Below are 19,155 nucleotides of genomic sequence, written 5' to 3' on the forward strand. Positions count from 1 at the left end.
TGCTTGAAGGCAAGTAAACAGTCATTCAGAGCATGTTTTTAAAAGGCCTTTCTGCAAATCACTTATCGACCAAGGGCCAGGTTCTGCCTTGTTTACCTACCTTGAATAATGCTCCTTTTCTCCTGGCTTTCAGTTGAGTTACCAAAGGAGTAAAATACAACTAAATCTGCTTACGACTTTCAGAGCTAGATTCTAATGAAGAGAAGAACAGAGATTGCTCTTTTGCCATTAACAAAACATGTCTGGTCATCTTGGCCATAGTTCACCTGCCTAYCTGCCTCTACAACGTGTCAACATCTTTGGTAAAGTTCCTGTGTACAGTACTGTTGGATAGTAACACTWTTCTTTTTGTTTTGGGGTTCACTATAAAACATCTCCCTACACAAGCCACCAGCTCAATAAGGCCTTTGCAGCCTCAGTGCCTGACAACACAGATAATGTCCCGACCATATTTTCCTCTGTGCTTTGGCATTCAAGGATCTGAGGTGAAAACTCAAACTATTGATTTTTAAATCGTTACGTTTTCTTTGAAAGCTTGCGCTCAGTCCTTTGGGAAGTAGAAGGCAGCTCGCTGGGTAACAGCCCTTAATATCATTTTCAGAATTCCCCCACTTTCTTTGCAAATTGAAGGGACCCACTTTACATCAGACCTTAAGGGCTTTTTATTTTCAAGGAAACAAGATTGCTGTGCAGATAAATTTGCCTGGCATGGATTCCTTTTAATATTTCACCTTAAAGTGTCTTTCCCTCGGGAGAACTTACGCAGATAGATTCATAGTGATTTCTCACATTCACAGTACAAGTTTTTGATCTAAGAAAGGGCAACTGACGGCTACGGCTTTGTTTTTTTGCTGGATGTGGGAATCTGAAGTAAGGAAATTATGGCTTGCATATAAATAAAATCTAGATGGGGTATTCATCCCATTTCCTTATGTTGACATACAWTATGGTATTAAATCAATGGCTAAACACATAGCAAGTATTTTTTCTCTATTTTAATATATCTGCAACACAAAAGCAGCGCTGCATTACATCTATATATCTCCAGTGCCAGCAAAAATAGCTTTGTTAGTCAAAGTGGATTTTTTCTACTTTAACAGTGCTATGAGAGGAGAGRATTTGGCCCAGTCTGTGGGTGCAAAGTAAGATAAATAAACAGAAAMAAAATAGTATGTTAAGGAAATGTCAACTGCCAATACCAAAATAGATTTGWGTCACTGGCGCAATGCACRAGYGTTGTACGTTTGCTGAAGTTTATAGTTAACTCTTGGTCAATGAACTCTGGTTAGGGAACCAGGTCTGATTTATTCACTATCATTGTATAACAYAGAAAAGCCTGTGCACTGTTCATTTGAGAGTTATTATAAACCCAGATCCTGGGATTTACATAGCCACTGTTTGGTTGGTTTTAGTCACTATGCTGTCTCCATGTAATTGCCTCTTGTGATAGATTACAACTCTCATAATTCCTTAGCTCCAATCCCCAGCTTTTTTGTCTCAGCTTGCATTTCCTAAGCTAAAATAGTTAATATATTTTTGCAAGGAATTACAGGGGGGTGAAAGAAGTTAGAAAAAAATCTATATCTTCTTCAAAAGCAATTAGAAAAGTGAAGAGAGAAGGGCTAAGAAGGGCACAATTAGGGGAAGTGGTTAAAAAAAGGGAAGAAATCACTGGTCATCTGGGTCACATTCAGTGTGAACAGGGAGCTGCTGAAGATAACAGCCAGCTACACCTTCAAAGTAGCTGAGACAATCAGGAGGGCCAAAGAACAAAGCACAGCGACCTGTTAGCAGCACTTTCAATGTACGCCAGAACAGTGATGTCCAAACGGCTCATCTGAGGATTCCTACCTTCTTCCACGCAAATGCACCCAGTTTATCCTAAACAGCTTTCCACAGCAGCTTAAATTAATCTGATGTTGCTGACATTTGGGTTACGGAAGATGGAGAACGTTCACATAATCTATTCTGGCATCTCTKCTTTGGGGATGCTGAAAAGGGGGTGTCAGGGAGGGTGAAGCAGTGTTTTAACCAAGCCCTCTCATTTCTGCAGCAAATGTCTGATTGTGGCCTGGGACTTTGGCCTTTGCCCTCCAAATATGGCTAATCTGAGATGTGGTCAAAACGCTGTAAACAGGAAGGCTCCTCAAGCCATCACATCAATAACCCAGGATTTTCACTTCGTTCTCTCAGAAGCAGTGTAAACAAACAAATTCAGAAACTGGGCTTCCAGCTGCCATTTCTTTTAAWCACAATACAGAGAAGAAGTTAAGTCAGCAGTTAATTGAACTGAACCCACTAAAAGTCATTGCTCTTTAACAGCAAAATTATATAGCCCGAAGGCTTGTTAGATAAAATCTAGCATAAAAATCACCAGTAGGTCATTCACTATTTTAATGTTTCCTGTATGGATTTATTGGCATTCTTAAATAGACGGAGGTTGTGCATTATTCTTTCAATGTTTTTCAGGGTAATATTTTTATATAAGATCAAGTCAGTATTTGAAATAAGCTGTATCTTTACCCTGGCTTCTGTTGTGTTCAGCAGAATTTCACTCCCATATATCCAGGATCTTGGTGAAAGTGGAGAAGCTATAAACAAATGTCATCTGCACATCACCACAGGTACAAATAAAGTAATAATGTATTAAAATCTTACAAATAGGATAGGACGGCCACTGCTGTGTTTCAAGGGTCAATGCATGTACATGAAAGTGCTGCTGAACTTCAAGGCTTGCTTCAGACTTAATTACTTGAAATGCAATCAAGGTTTTTAAATGCTATCACTGTAACAGTCATAATGCACTTATGGCTAAATAAAACCCATGTTATTTTTTATAACTATATATACAGCTCTTTGCACAGTGGACCGTGACCTTGCTGATCTCCTGACTTTCCAATTACATTAGCACTAATAATGTGAGTAATAATAATGTAATATAATAGTATATAATGATAAGAGCAATAATAATAGGACAACTAGAATAAGTGTAAAATAAATTGAAGCTTTCCAAGGTCACCGCTAAGAAAAATAAACCATATGCATAGAAGCAAGAAAGATTCATATAGGAAATTGAACAGAATCCAGAGAAATGGCAGAAAAACATCAAGTAACCAAAGGCATGAGATGGGCGTGATAATGATATAAGAGTAATAGGCTTTGTGAAGTGGTATCAAATAGCAAGAAATCATAAAGGAAGATTTAACTAAGATCAAAATAAAGGATCATTGCGTGAGATCTGCAAAGAAAGAGAGATTTGTTGTATCAGGTGCAAGAGGTTGAGCAGGGACTCTAATAAGGGCAATTGATACTAGGATATTAAACGTATCTCTTCAAGCACAGTTGTGAAAATATGCATAGGTACGGTTTCAGTAACTAAGAAGAAAACAAAAAGGTGATGGGGCCTCAAATCATCAGAATAACATTTTTGTAAGCTAGATACCGTAGTAAGAAAAAAACTCCACTGACAGCAGCTGATGAGATGATGTCTGTAATTCTCAAAGAGAAGATCCTGTAATGGTGATCAGCAATATTATATTTCAAGTAGCTTGAGAAAATGGAAAATGGTGCGCCTGCTGAGGCTGACACGAAGACAGTCAGAAAACCACATATTCGGAAACCTTTCAAGTAATCTATTTTGTGAACAGTTCTGAACTTTTGAAATTGCATTCCCAATTGGAATAATAAATTGGGATATCATCATTTCCTACAGAGGGAAATTTCAGAAAGGTGTTGTCCCTGAAACATGGAAATGATTTTACTGGARTGTTACATTTTGATGGGATTGATTATATTATATATTTCATTATCAAAAACGAGTGCCCATAGTAGCAAAACATACGTTTTCAGTTTTGTTAATGAACTTTAAGACAAAAGTGATTTTTTGCATTTTCAAGTCAGTGTTTTCCAACCAAAAACATTTTCTCAGAAAACGTCTGACTAACTAACTCGGACGATTTTAGTAACGGGAAAGGAACAGCTCTTACCTGATGTCGTTGGTATGTGGGGCATTCTTCAGCAGGGTGAGACATCTTAACCTGAGCGCGTGAGGAAGCAAGAAGAGAAGAAGTAAGGGCATACAAAGGGCTGGGCCCTATGCAAACACCTGTCTAGATTACCATCTAAGGCCTTAATTGAGTCATTGATCACATCCCTTTGACTTCCACGGCACTGCGCTGCGAAGGAGGGTTAAGCAGGGGTTACTGCGTGCGGTCGTGTGCTCATACACGGCTAACGCAGAACCAGAGTTTATGTGTGTAGGACAACTGACAAGCAGTGGTAGGTTAAATAACACACGATAAACACGTCAGACACTCACTGGCTGGTGTTTACGTCTCTTTTTAACATCAGGATATAATCCTAAATAATCTCTCCCTGCTGGCCCCACGTTTCAGTTAACAGATCTTCTCCTTAACACGTGCTACYGAGGCATGATTCGTTATATCACAAAAACACACAAATGATTGCAGTAATTAATTAGAAACATTACTGGGAAACATACGAATAGATACACACTAGTCAGCATGGCTATACAAAGGGAAAAGTGTGTTTAACTAATGTGATTAACTTCTGCACTGGAAGGACAATGAGAACTGACAGGTGTGAAGTAGGAGACATCCTAAGTTGACTACAAAGAGGCCTTTGATTTAGTATCACATAAAAGATTGATCTGTACCATCATCAAATACGGTATTAATGGTGACATTTTACACTGAGGAAAAAATGGCTTAAATGAAATAAGACAGCACTAGTAAGTGGGTATAAATTGAGAGAAGTCATAAGAATTGCAATTAGGTGAAGCATTTTTTTTCCAGTAATATATAAACACTTGGTAACAAATGTGCATTTGTGCAATGCAGAAGAAAATTTTAAGGTTGGATTTTAGTTGAGGGAAAGAACATGAATGCTTGAAAGCATCAGAAAAGAGAGCAGATGTTTTTGAAGAGGTGAATCTTAGACTACATTTATTGTCAAAATTTATTCTTCTCTTTCTGTGAAAATGATCAGAAAAAGGATGTCAGTGTTATAGCTGAAATTCAATTACATTGCCTGATATTTGTAAATACTTGCAAAAGGAAATAGCTTGTTTGTTTGCTATTTGTTTGCTTGGAGAGCAAAATCTAAACAAATATCTGCAGCTTTATGCGCTAATTGAGCACTACATTAAAAACAGGCAATTGAGGAATGAAAAAGGCATGGAGAGTAGCTAATAATAATAGAGTGTATCCCACATCTGAGGAGCTTCTAATCTACAAAAACACCAACTCATGTCCTGCTGGACATGAAAATCAGGATTCCTTATATCTTGTTGTGTTTTCATCATAGCACAGTTTTAATCATACAACCTTGCATCTCAGGACTATATGAATCTCATCAATCCTAACATATTTAAAGTATRACCTTAACCTTAAGTGAAATCTTAACAGTATTAACACCTATTTGAAATAAAGTTCCATGTCAGGAAACAGCTGTCAGTATCCTAGGGCAACAAACGCTATTCTGATTTAAAAGCAGTATTCATAAAATAGGTGATGATCTCTAATTTTGACTAAGTAATTGTCTARATCACGGGACAAAATTGGCTAAGATCCAAACAGTAAACCAGGCAGGACTTTCATTTTTATATTTTACTTCACAAAACCTGTTTAACTATGCGGTTAGGATGAAAAACACTAATGCTCTTTCATATTGGTTATAACATAGCCTTCCTAAAGACATGAGTGCCCTCCTACTGACTGTAATCATGGTAGCTATGATTAATTCCAACAGAAATCCTCTGAACTTTACTCAAATGCTTTCAAACAGATTCTCATCAGACATAACCTTTTAAGTATGGCAGGCACCTATGTCCAAGGAAGTGGTCCACAAGACTTCATGTAAAGCTTTTGGGCAACCAGAAAACCTGTCTTTCCTGCAGCTGAGCCCCCTCCCTGCTTCGAACCCGTCCATGGCCCATGCTACCAGCCCCAGCTCCTGTGCCTCCATGCCGACCCTGAGCCCAAGCCTGGTCTGCAACCCACAAATAGGTTTTCTTTTCACCTACATCCCTAGAAGGGTATGTTTTGTTTGGCATCTATGTCTAACAGATGGAAAAACTTATGATTAAAAACAATAGTTAGGGCCTYTTTTAACATGTTTAGTGGTAAAGATGACACCCATTTTTATGCATTAGCCAGGCATATAGCCTGGCAGCCTCTGGCTGGYTGGTACAAAATCTAGAAGCAGTCTGGCAGCAGAACATAAGGACTCATCATCGGGGTACAGAGCAAGGCTTTTTCTAATGCCTCCTCTCCTTTACCACACACCTCATATTCTCGGCTGTGCTCAGCTTCAGTGCCATGGCCTGTGATATATTAAATGAAAAAGTAGTATTTTGGTCTAATAAAGGGTGTCTGCAAAATTAGGAGYCTGTCATCTTAACCAGATGATGCTTAAATATAGGAGAACTTAAKGCTTTGTGGATCCCTTGCTTATCCCAGTATAAGCCCAAACTCAGGACTGAAGAGGTTTTCCAARAAGATCTAGGAATATTCTTTCTTCAGAATATTGTGTTGGCTCAGGTAGCTCTCTCTGAAGTTCAATATACATTGTAAAGCCTATTACATTGAGCATTCCTAATTACAACATTATTAAATATTGGTTTGATCAGCATAGATTACACAGAACTGTTGCTAACTTTGTTCCTGAATCACAGAATAGGATCACAGGATAATTCATGCTGGAATGGACCTCAAGAGGTGTTCAGTCCAACCTCCTGCTCAGAKCAGTGTCACCTCTGAGGTCAGACCAGTTTGGGCAGGTTGTTCATCCAGCTGGTCTTGAAAACTTTCAAGGATGGAGACTGCACAACCTCCCYGAGCAACCTGCTCCRCTGCCTGACTGTCCTCAGAGGGGAAAAGTTTTTCCTCATACCTAGTCTGAACCTCTTCTTTCAGTTTATGCCTGTTGTCTCYTTYTCCCTGCATGCATCACTGAGAAGAGCCTSGCTCTGTCTTCTTGCTAATCTCCCTTAAATTGCTGGGGGGCTGCTGTCTAGTCCCCTGAAGACACTTCTTTTCCTGGCTGAATAAGCCCCAGTCCCTCAGCCCCTACCTCGGGCCAAGTGCCCAGCCTCCAACCATCATGGTGTCCCTCCACTGAACTTGCTCTAGTTCATGAGGATCTTTTCTGCACCAGGGGGCCTAAAATCAGATGTAATAGCTGACAGCGAGAAAAAATGCTCAGAAATGGGGGATAATGACATGCCACGATCTCCTGGCTGTGCCGCTGCTAATGCAGCCCAGGGCGCAGCGGGCCTTCCTCCCTGCCAGGGCTCACTGCTCAGCTCACTGCCTCCAGGGCCTCCTGGGCCTTTTCTACAGAGCTGCTCCCGAGCCGTCCAYCCCTAAGCCGTGCTGCTGCAGCAGGCTCTTCCTTCCCAGGACAGCACTGCGCTTTTCTCCTGGCAGAATTTCATAAAGCTCCTTTAGTTCTTGTCCATTGCCTCAGTTGTCCTTTGGACCATTTCTGAATGGGTGCAACATCTGCCTTTCACCACTTGTTACACACCTCCACTGGCCTCTGTGACCTTTCAAAGATAACAGGGTGATAACAGGGAGTCATGTTTTAGACATAAGGATGCTGTTAAACACTGTTCAGTCCTATTTATATTACAGGGGAAAAAATGTTTTAACAATGTTAAAGAGACATCATTTTGTACAGAGACCTCAAACACAGTGGGGGGACTCTTGGCTCCCTGGAAGCCTGTGGCAAAGCTCCCTCTGTGTCTAGAGGCAGTGCAGTGGTATTTCTAGCTTAGCTGGGCTTGAGATTTCATTGCTTTGAAGATGAATCTACATTTGCCAGAGTATTTAAAACAACTTTTATTTTCTGAAATTTACTTTTCTTCAGTCTAAGCATGACTCAAAGTCCTGACATTAATGTAAAGAGTGACATTTTTAGTGCACAATAATAATTTTTAATATGCAAATTTCTGTAATTAATTAACCTCACTAATTGAGGGAAAAATCAATAATCTGCAGGGTGTTCCTACTTGCCATGTCAAGCCAGGCAGGCTAATACTGCTCTACATCTCTCTGTTTTGTATTATTGTTTAGTTGCAAGACAGGGAAAATTTTCAGAAGAGGATAACTTTAAATTGATGCAATTGGTCAATTATTCTCATTAATCTTAACAAACTATGCAGATTTTGTTGCTTGGGCTAAGTGTATTTGTATTACCTTGCCTAAACCCAAAAGTTACTTTAATTTGAAATTGTCTTTGTACCTGACAATCAAAGCAATCCTGGGTTCCTGTAGGGATTAAGTCAGGAAGCAGTTTTTAACAACAACAAATTGAAACGTTTACACAAGGAAGTGTTGCTTTTATAAGTGATGGGAAACTTCAAATTTGATTACAAGCAACCTTTGGCTTCCTATCTGTTCAACAATAGGCCATGTTGTTAAGGGCAATTTCCATGCACAGCATGTGGGTCCCATTTTTTCATCCTTAGACATGGTTGTTTACTGTTCAGAACTGTTTATGCATTTTAATCAGGCTTATTCAGCAGTCCTTAATAAATCACTACTAAGTGAATGTACCAAAACAAGAACTATTATGCAGGATTTGTTCCCCCTGTGCAGGATTTGCTGCCCTCAGGTTCCACTGGATATAAAAATAAAGAGTAAATGGGCAATTGAGTCAAAAGAATAATTATAAGACGTATGATTTTAATGCCTTTTGCTGAACAGTTGCCTCCAGCAACTTCCGTTCGCTCCAGGAGCCTGACTTTAAATTCAGCCCAGGCAAGAATGACTTAACAATTGGAACCTGCCTGCAGCTCATGGCACTGAAAGTCCTTTTGATGGGATGAAGCTGACAGCCCAGTTCCTGCCTGGCAGACGTTCACATGAGACAAGACTGTATTCGGGCAGATAAGTGCTTAAACATTCAGGTAGCTCAGGCTTGGAAACAACCGAGGAGAACGCTTTTGGTAAGAAGTTGGTACGGAGAAGTAAATGTGTCTTTTCTGTCATTTGTATCGGTAGCAATCARGAAAATAAATTTCTTCTACAGTCTGGCAAATAAAAAATTTCCAGAGGAAGTTTAATAAATGTTAATGGTTTTCTGTGATAGCTCTAGTTCATTAATTACAAARAATTTACAGAAAAAGATCTATTTGATTTTAAATAAACTACGAAAGAGTAATTAGTCTTGAAAGATTTTTCCARTCTCACTTTTACTGGATTTTATTGGATCACTAGCTCTTCCTGTGAAAAACAGGGCAATTTTACAGACCTATAGATCATGTGCAGGAAAGATGTGACGCAAATGGCATAGTGCCTTATGCRTGTCAAACAGCAATGTCTGGGAAAAACAACGTAAAACACAACAACAGAAAAGGTTTGTAGCACATAGAGCAGACTTTCCCAGAAAGTAACAACTTAAATGCAAAATACCATTTTGGAGATTATTTAGCAGGATCAAATTTTCCTTGCTTTAGTCTATCGGTTAGCCCCACTGAAATCAAAGGGATAAATTAGGGTAAGTAGATTTCAGAGCTATTATCTTTGTCTGCAGAAATGCTGTTTTCCTTTGGGTCAGGGTGCTTGGTCAGCCTGCCTGGTCTCTGCACTGCTCTTAGCAATAAAAGCTTTGTCAGCTGCTAAGCAGGAATCCCAGCCTGCTCTCCTGCAGACTATAACCCTTGCTGCAGCTTCAGAGTGCTTTCCTCCCACCGCCCCAAATACCGTTTGTGAAGCATTTGTGCTTCTTTCCTCAGAAGCAGGGTACTTGGAGGGGTTTGCTTCAACCTGTTTTTGGTTATCGTAAAAATGGAAAGTTCCTTTGTGAGCAGAAAAATAGCAGAACAGCTCTAATAGCTAAATTGTGAGATTCCTTTGGGAAATTTTAAGGTTCAGCTCTCCAAAAGCCTAACTCTTCTGAATGGCCATCTTGACTTTAGTGGTGCTCAGCTGCCATGGTCAGCCTGACACGTAACCTTTCAGCTAGCCGGATCGGGTGGGCTCAAACCTTTTGAGAGTACCAGACTGAATAATGCTGTTCTCTTCAGTGATACCTTGGCYAGACTTGCACAAAAGATGGTCCCTGAATTGTGCAAAGTGCTCAATTACTAATATCAAGCTGGCAATTGCACCAGCCTTCCTTTGAAAATGGATTGCAGCTATTCTACTTGCAGAAAGAGAAAAGATGTTGACTTTGGATAAGTGAATGGCTGTGTTCAACAACCGATGCTTATTTATTTCATTATTCGTTGTTCAGCAGAATGTTGGCAAATCTCTGTTTTCTTGTACATCACTTGAAAAGCACGTCTAGCTCAGATCCTATTGTGCTTTTCGCTCTGAATTTCAGTATCTTTTCGTTTGGTATTCCAGTAATAGGCTTCTCTCAGGGGCAAAGAAAAAAATCCATGACGTTAGGATGGTGTGTGGTAAAGGCAAACTGCCACAGGGAACCAGTCCAGCACTTTTTATGCAATGTTGCTTGAGTGGGACTTCTGCTTGCCTTAATGGACCACAGAAGTGAATTGCAAATGCTGGGTTGAGACCTTGCTTTCAAGATTTTACTCCTTTCACAACTGCAGAAACTATTTGTATTTTTCTTTGCCTTGAAATTTCATTATCCTACCTAACACTTCAGTTAGGAAGCACTGGACTCGTCCCAGTCAGCCACTTGGGACCTAACCAAATTGTGGCCCTTCACCTCTGAGGGTAAAATGCTTCTGAATGCAGTAACCCACCTCGCTGTGCTTCCCTGCATCACATTGCTCAATTTAAAACAAACCAATGGAGTCAGTGAGAATAAACGGGCAAACCTTCTTTTTCATGCACCTACATTTTGATTCTGTGCTGTTTTGGGGAAAGAATTATTTACAGGTCTAAGGAACTTAAAAAAATAACTGAACTGGTTCTGTTTCAAAGAAGGTACATACAACAATATGGCACATATTACTCCTAAAAGCCTTATTAGGGTAAGACAAAACATAAAGCAGCAAAGAAATATGCCTCTGCTTAATACATTTCCTCAGTAAACATAGACACTTATAGAGAACCGGCTTCCCTTTAAAATCTTAGGGATTATTGATGGAGTCCTCCACGYCCCAGTTTATACTGCAGACTTTAAAGATTCCAACCTTGCAGCCTTTATTCAGGAAAACTTTCAGCTTGGGGGAATTTTACATGATAATATAAAGGAATCTGATTTCTCTTTCAATAACATTATCTGTGTGTATGTTACTGTAGGGCCCTTTTAGTACAGTAAAAAAATAGTATATTAGTTAAAATGTATATCATAAATAGGAAAAAAATGTCCCTCTCTCTTGATTATTTATAAGCAGACCCACCTGTGCTGGAGCATTGCAGCAGCATGCTGTCCCTTCCTCTGTCCTGAAGATGCTAAAGCCTTGGAAACTGTAATGCAGCAGAAAATAGGAAATAAGGGGAAGATGGACCACGGGAGAAAATTGACAGAAKGAACCTCCTGGCAAGAGAAGGGGAGGCTGAAGGAAATGGTGATTCTCACACCTTATTTAAACTACTTCAAGCTATAAATTGCTAGAAGGACATTTAATAATTTAGTCTTTTTGTTAAAAAAAAAAAAAAAAGGAAACTATGATCTTTGAGGGGATCACAGTGCTCTGACCACCTGGTACTTCTGAACACTACATGGATTTCAGCAGATTAACCCAATATCAAAAAACAYCCCCTGAAACAATTGCACTTTCCCAGAAGTGCAAAGGTACATAGTACRAATTGTGTGAAAGACCCAAGACATTCAGAAAGGACCTTGCTTTATTTTTTTCCTATCAGTAGATTTCTGAAGTAATAGCACTGCTGTGGACCATAAATCATATCAAAGTATATAAGGCAATGCTGTACAGACTATTGGATAAGCTCTGTATTACACAACAGCAGAATTGGAAATACAGTTTATTCTTAGGAATACAAGTTATCTTCTGAGAGCTCACTGTATGTTTCATATGCTGCCTTCTGAATCCTTTGCATCTGAGCAGAAGCAGTAGGTCCTGCTACTATCTAATCAAATGTAAATTACAAGTTGTATTATATAAGCTCTCTTCCACTTTATTCCTGATATGTCACACATGAGAAAAAATTTCAACTATGAAAATGAAATTCATCAAATAAAATCCATGAGGATAGAAGTTTTCCATGTGTGGTTTCTGCAGGGAGAAGCATAGTTTTAAATGTTCCGTTCACATTCACATAGCTAGATTTCAACATGTGTTAAAATCACACATGGAAAAGCCAGGGTGCATGTTATGGTAAGAATTTCTGCACATCTGCAACATAACTGACAGAGAAACAATTTCTTTTCACACTTCCAACATTTCACTTCTGTGTATTTTTTTGCAACTTGCTGAGATCTAATGCCAAGTCAGATTTGATGGAAATGATTTCAGTCATTTGAAACTGAAAAGCTTTTTATGGACCTGGATTGAAAGACTGCTAATTCCATCTATATTTGTTGAGAATGATGGTGATTCCTCAGCACAGCAGAGTTTCTCAGTGAACACTTATGTTCAGCCAGGAGTGCTGTGAAATGCTTTAGTTAAATCTAAACTTCACAAAAGCTTGACTAACCTGACAAAATTTGTATCATTTTCAGGATGTCAGAGCTGTATAAAAAACAGTGGGAGGTAGCAAAAGAAAGAAGTAAGTGTCAGAGTTTAAACAGAAAATTAAAATTTAAGAAATTAAAATGGCAACAACAGGGTGCCCTAAATCTTCTAATGTTGTGGGCTGGGTGCCAGTTTTATGGCAATTCACTGCTCCCTCATGAGGCAGTGGTGCTTGTGAGGTCAGATGCCTTCATGAGCATGGCTCGCCGTGTCCAACACAAGCCAACTCTGGCCTTGAGGTCCCCCTCGCTGCTGTATGCAGAGCGAGATGGCAGTGTAGACACTGTAGTTCCCTATTCTGGTTTCTGAGCACGGCCTGTGTCTCCCTACGTGYTAAAAATATCTCCAAGGAAGATGTAGCCAGTTCTGAGATGTGAGAGGACCTCAGCCTGGCCAGAGTATGGAAACAGAACTTTCTCCTCCTTCCACAAACTATCCTTTTCCAGAAAGAGATATCAAAGGCTTTTCTATAGCTATCTTATATTACAGTACCAAAATAACAAGCCAGAATAGGATAATTATTTATCTAGTGAAAACTAAAAATAAACCAAACTAATAAGATTAAATTGGAAAGTTTGAAAGCAAATCTTCCTTCTGCAGTAGTCCCATATGGTAAGTTCTTGCCTTCAGTCTTCCTTTCCAGTAGATCATCTTTTGGTGTCTTGGATCAAATAAAGCCCACACGAGCTCTCATCTCCTGAAGAAAATCAGCTGTGCTCCTCTGTTGGCAGGATTTCTCCTCCGCTTGGGTATCTCCCAGTCTGCATATGTGCAATACATTTGCTGCGTGGAGTCTCTCTCTCACCCTGCATGCTCCATTGTCCTTTCCAAAAGCATCCCCAGCCTGCACGCTTACTTGCAGAGAAATTGCAGCCTTCCAGCACAGTACAAATCTCCATCAAAATTCAACAAGCAGGATATGTACTCTTTCACAGCATGTGCCAGTGCTTGTAAGTCAGCTGAGTAAATGATTAAATAATTCTGTCATTTGTCACACAAAAGCATGAAAATGTTCAGTAAATAGCCCAATAAAGAAACAACCCAATGAAAGTGTCTTGTAGACAACAGTGAAGAATTCATAACCAATAAATTGGCCTAAATTTTTAAGCCTACCATTGACAGTAGCATCAGCCACTAACGATATTACTATTATCTTCTGTTCTGGATTCTCATGCTCATACACAGGCACTCCCTTCCTCTACCAGTAAATCTCTACAGCTGTGCTTCAGACCACCTAAATTATAAAGTTAACCTGCAGAGTTAAGAGTTTCATCTGAGGGAAGTGACCTTATAATTATCTGTCCGTGCTGCAAAATCTTCAGTACCTAAGAGTTTAATTTAGACCTTGAGAAGCTTATAGACTTTCCAAGTCTCTTTGTAAACTACAGAGTGCTTTTTGCTTAGGAAGGGMTGGGCGAGGTTTGTGCCCTGTTCACAACTACTCTGGCTCTGACTAGGCATTGCTTAGAGTTAGAATTCAACCACTTGCTGGTGAAAAATCTAAGTGATTTTGTTCAGGTAGAAAGGCAGCTTTGGCCCATGCATTTTGTAGCAAAGAGCACAAAGAGGAGAAGCTGACTGTGAGTGGTGGGGGGTGGCAGCTGGGAGGGAAAAGTTTGATGCCAGCAGCTGCCCAGTTGAACAGGGTAGGAAATGGACCAGCATCTGCTCTTCTGGAAGACAGGGACCAGGACCAGGAAAGGGCTTTGCAGCAGAGAGAGTATGAAAGAAAAGCCTATGTTGTGTGTGGGACATCCAACCATGAAGTAGTGCAGGTAAGTGACACTCATCCAGCAAAAGTCTGTCCAGTGAAAGTTACCCCAAAATTTTCTGGTGTAAATTATGCTCAAGAAGTCAGGTTACACCAGGTTAGTGCTTTACAACATGCAGGTGCTGTATTTTCTATTTGCACTGTGCCCTAAGCTTCATGGTAGCTGAAGCAGCAGTTTTAAGCCAAAATAGTTTGGGTCATGGTACAAGAACTTAAAAATAAACTCATGATCAAAAGTTAAATTCTCCTGTAGATACCGGTTATGCTCCTAGTTTGCTGCTGTCACTGTTGTTCTGTGGTGCCTCCAACATGGAGCTCAGCATGGTGATCTGCACCCAGATTAGCATAACCTGACAGGGAGCTACTTTCTCCAGCTGTGACACTTAACCTCCTCATATATGATTATCACTAAAATGTCAGATAAGGCATTTTTGATTGGGGAAGGAAAATTTAGAGCAGTATCTACTTAAAGGCCTATAGCAGTTCTGCAGTGATGACACCTCCTAGCCTTTGTTTCGCAAACTTAGTACTATTTTGAAGGTTGTACTTTTGCAGACTTGTCTATCATGCTTAGGACAGACAGAATAGTATGAGGCACCTCTCCAAGAGTGTAGGAGTGCATCTCACTTTCAAAATGGAAATGATTATATTATTAAAAGGGCATTATGATGCCCAAGCCCAGGGCATTTGGTGATAAAGAACTTCAGGTCAATCACAAGAACTGTGCATATACTCCGGTAGGATTCATGTATTATTCCTTTGACTGGAATATGTCACTCTAAAGCTTACAAGCAGAAAAGGAGAGAGGGTATGGCATTATTTTTGCTGAAAAAGCAAAATTGGGAATCATTAATAACCAAGTTAAAATAGATGTCACTAAAATGTTATACACAGAATCCACTAAAATTATGACTGAGTAGAGCTGCCTTTAGCATGTCTAAGCAAAGAGAGCATTAGAAAAGACCTGTATTCAATTACCCCATCTCTATCTCCTGTGAGTGTGAATCTGTTTCTATATCGAGATCCTGGTTCTTGGCTATACTGAATAAAATGGCAGTGATACTGTTCGAGTATCCCAGGCTGCCAAAGAGGAACATAGTTGGGAAATGCGGAGGCAGACGGCTCACACTATCTATGTGAGGTCTTCACAGGTAGAAACAGCAGCTGTGCTAAAGTTTCTGTGTATCTGAATTTAATAGAATGTAAAGATCATTGAAATGACTTAAATCTGTTTTTTRATCAGTTTTGGACATCTTATCCATGCTGACTGGAGGTGCCTTTTGGAAAAYTCTTACAGCCAGAAACAGCAGAATATGAATTTGCCCTAGACTAGGTGTTCTTACAAGCTTATTTTGAAATACAAGGTTTTTTAACTGTTGCTGGCACAAGGTCCTGGACAACGCATCTAGCACCTATGCTACCAGCTTCCAATATAGCCTATACAGTAAAATAAAAGAGCAATTTACTCTTTTATTTGGATACCTTGGAGCTATTTACTGCAGTGTAGATCTAAACTTTAGCTGCTTAAGACTTAAGCAGCCAGCTTAGCCAGAGAGGCTCTAGTTGCTAATACGGGCTTCAGGAAAATTAAATGTATATTAATGTGGCAAACAATGTAGATGTTGATTAAATCTGGTAGACTGTGAAATAAGGAAATGATTACAGAATAAAGAATTGGTTCTGTCGTTTGGGTTTTGTGGTTGACTGCTGCAGCTTATGACTTAGCCGTACATTTGGCAGTTTTAAAAGAAGTAAGTCAAATATGTCAACAAGTGAGAGGTTATTGGAAATAAAAGTCAGAAGGAGCATCTGACAGCGAATATGCATGCCTCCAGTTAAGCAATGGAAAGGTTTGTAAGAAAAAGTATGAACTAGAAGCAGGATTCAGCTTAACATGAATTAGTACAAGGAAAGAGCTCCAAGGGAGAAACCCCACAATTAAAGGATGGAAAAGCAATTGAGAAAGGGCAGAGTTGAGAAAGAGGAGACTTTATTTGGCTGCGCTTGATACGTTAAATAAACTGTCTTGGCAATAAGACTGCACCCTGGACTCCCCATGAGGAGGCATAACAGGGAGTGCTAGGCATTCCATGAATGATCATATATCTCATTTTAAAACATTGAAATCTGAGTGTCTTATCTTAATGTACATCTTAATGTTCTCCATTTCCCCAAAACAAGCCAGATATCCATTCAGTTAAGAACTTTTGTTCTGGTTAAGGTAAATCAATAAATTGGCAAAATCTAAATACAGACTAAATACTTTCTAAGTTTGCAGAAACAGATGAAAAGAAATGAAAGATATTAATCATGTGAACATTGTCTCTGCTAATGGTATATATCCAGCTAACAAACATGCAATGACCTTCCAGCTCGCTAGCTAAGGATTCATTTGTCACACATTTCCAGGATAAGTTCATGGAAAAGGATGTGGGTTTAGCAATGCCACTTGCTTTTACATTCAAGCCAGTTCATATGCCAGATAAGAACAAGGAACCTTTTCTGCTAAATGACTGTTCTCTCCAGCTTTATAAAGGTAGTATTTCTTGGGCCTGACTGTATATGATTACCGCATAGGCAGAGGATAACAGAATTTGCTAGCTGCTGTTTGGCATGGCCATGGAGATGTTTTTCCCTGATACAAAGTGCTCAGAGGCTGTGTTGCTTTAATGAGTTCATCAGCTATTCTCCAGTGTCACCCTGGCATAAGCTCACACGACTGATTTTAGCTCTGTGCTGGGTATCTCTTGAAAAATAACCTTTTTTGACTGTCTTATTAAAACCTGGATGATTTCGCTGATCCAGTTTGCAATATTTTGGTGCTAGAGCTAAGGGAGTGGAGCCAGAGTATGAGTGAGAGGCCACTGATGGATTAAAAGGGGAGAGAGGAGGCAAGCTCCTGAAATAGTCATCATCCTGAGTGAGTTGTACTTGAGAACTACAGAATAAACCTGATGTGACTTGTTAACCCATTGCATTGTAGATAACACTCTTCAATGGAGCAGAGCAGCTGTCAAATGCTACATGTGGGAGCCTTGTATTTCACAGAAATGTGTAACTTGCTAATCACACTTTAAATTGAACCACACAGCTAACATTAATAGATCTAGCACATTTATGATTGTCACAACACAACAGCAGATACTTTGAGATGAGAAATAGCTTTGAAGGAAACCAAACTCCAAGCCTCTCTTTGAAAGCTACTGTATTTGACAACTGTCTTTTCCATAGTGAATACCTTTTATTCATGCAGCACAGCTGGATGGACTAACAGCACTTTCCCGAGCATTGAATTATGGTTTTCAGTGTCTCGGGCCCTTGGGAACTCTGTGAGAATTTGGCCAGTGAAAGAAAAGACAGAATAAATCCTTAAGTGTGAATACATTTATAAGGCGTAATTAGAAAGGCAGTGACTTGCAATGCTCAAAAGCAGGTGCTCTCCTGGAAAGACTTGCTTCTTCCCTTTAACAATGTAACAAATATATATTTCTTCTTCTTCATATTACAGTGATATATACTACCACCAAATATACTCTGGGCTCCATTAAGCTAAATTCCGTAAAACAGGAGTCTCAAAATACTCACAGGTAAAATACTTATATTAATGTCTTGAGTTTACAGAGATGAAGACCTTCAGATCTGCAAAAACAAGTGTAGAAATCCCTTGAGCTGAGAAGAACGGAGAATGCCAGTATATCAGAAGAAAGTATCAGATATGCTTGTCCTGCTCTTATTTTTCTGTGTATGTATAGCCACTGCTGAATACTGAAGAGTGGACTCCATGGGCTCCTAGGACGAAACAGAGCTGCCAGTCTTGTCATCTTGGGAAAGCACTGACCTCAGATAACCAAGTAAGTGTCCAAAGTCTGGTGCCACCCAAGGTCATGAAGAAAAGCCTGGGACATCTGAGTTATTAAATCACTTCTCTTGAGATACTATCTAGTATCTCAGCAGTAAAAATATCCTTCCCATCTGCAGTCTGACATTTCTGCTTCTCCAGTGGGTTGCAGCTAGYAACTGCCCTGCAATAGCATCCAAGGCCACAACTAGGGATTGTCCCCCTGCTGCTATGCACTAATATGGGACATACCTGGTCCAGGGGATTTTGCCGAAGAGACTGGTTAGCAGCTGCTGAAGGATGGAGGATTTGTGTGCAAATTCACTTCCCCCTTCCCAAAGTTTTTGGGAATGGCATTCAGTTTAACTTTCTGCGTGTGCATCTTTCAGTGGCAAATTATGACAGGTCTCTGCCATGTTAACACAGTTTGCAAAAAGGAAAAAAAAAATAAAAAGACCAAGTAAGTGACGTGCGCACAAACAAGCAGAAAAACCAGCACCACTCCTGCCAAAAGGCGCGTACGCCCTCAGAAAGCACCGTCCCACGTCTCAGGGGAAACATGATGACGAGTGCGGCGCTGGTCCTGCGGAGATTTACGGAGACACGCGCGAAGAACCGCAGCGGCAGAGCGGGGCAGAGAGGAAGGCCCAGAGGGAGTGAGCTAATGACTGTCTCCTCATTACCTCATGGGAGCAAGAGGTCGAGATGACCTCGCCGCCGCGGCCGCCCCGCGCGCAGGTGCGGCCCCGCCAGCCCGGGAGGGCGGAGGGAGGGAAGGAGGGAAGGAGGGGGCTGCCGGGCCCGGCGGCTTTGTTGTCCGCGCCCGTGACGGCGCGGCCCGGCTGACATAATGACTGAGCGCGGACACACCTTCCGGGCCGGCAGAGCCGCCCGCCGCGCCTCCGCGCC

The 19,155-nt window shown here is 40.4% G+C and overlaps 1 protein-coding gene across 1 annotated transcript in view; it reads left to right on the forward strand.

Moving 5' to 3' along the window:
• The first annotated feature begins 14,256 nt into the window (after positions 1–14,256).
• The window catches only part of DBX2 (developing brain homeobox 2), a 25,533-nt gene continuing 20,634 nt past the window's right edge, over positions 14,257–19,155 (forward strand). Inside the window, exon 1 of the mRNA XM_085310668.1 lies at positions 14,257–14,412. Within this exon, the coding sequence (XP_085166794.1) occupies positions 14,257–14,412 (156 nt within the window). The remainder of the gene's footprint in view (positions 14,413–19,155) is intronic.

This window comes from Rhea americana, unplaced genomic scaffold, assembly GCF_003343005.1.
Source record: "Rhea americana isolate MKP2758 unplaced genomic scaffold, rheAme1 scaffold_322, whole genome shotgun sequence".
NCBI lineage: Eukaryota > Metazoa > Chordata > Aves > Rheiformes > Rheidae > Rhea > Rhea americana.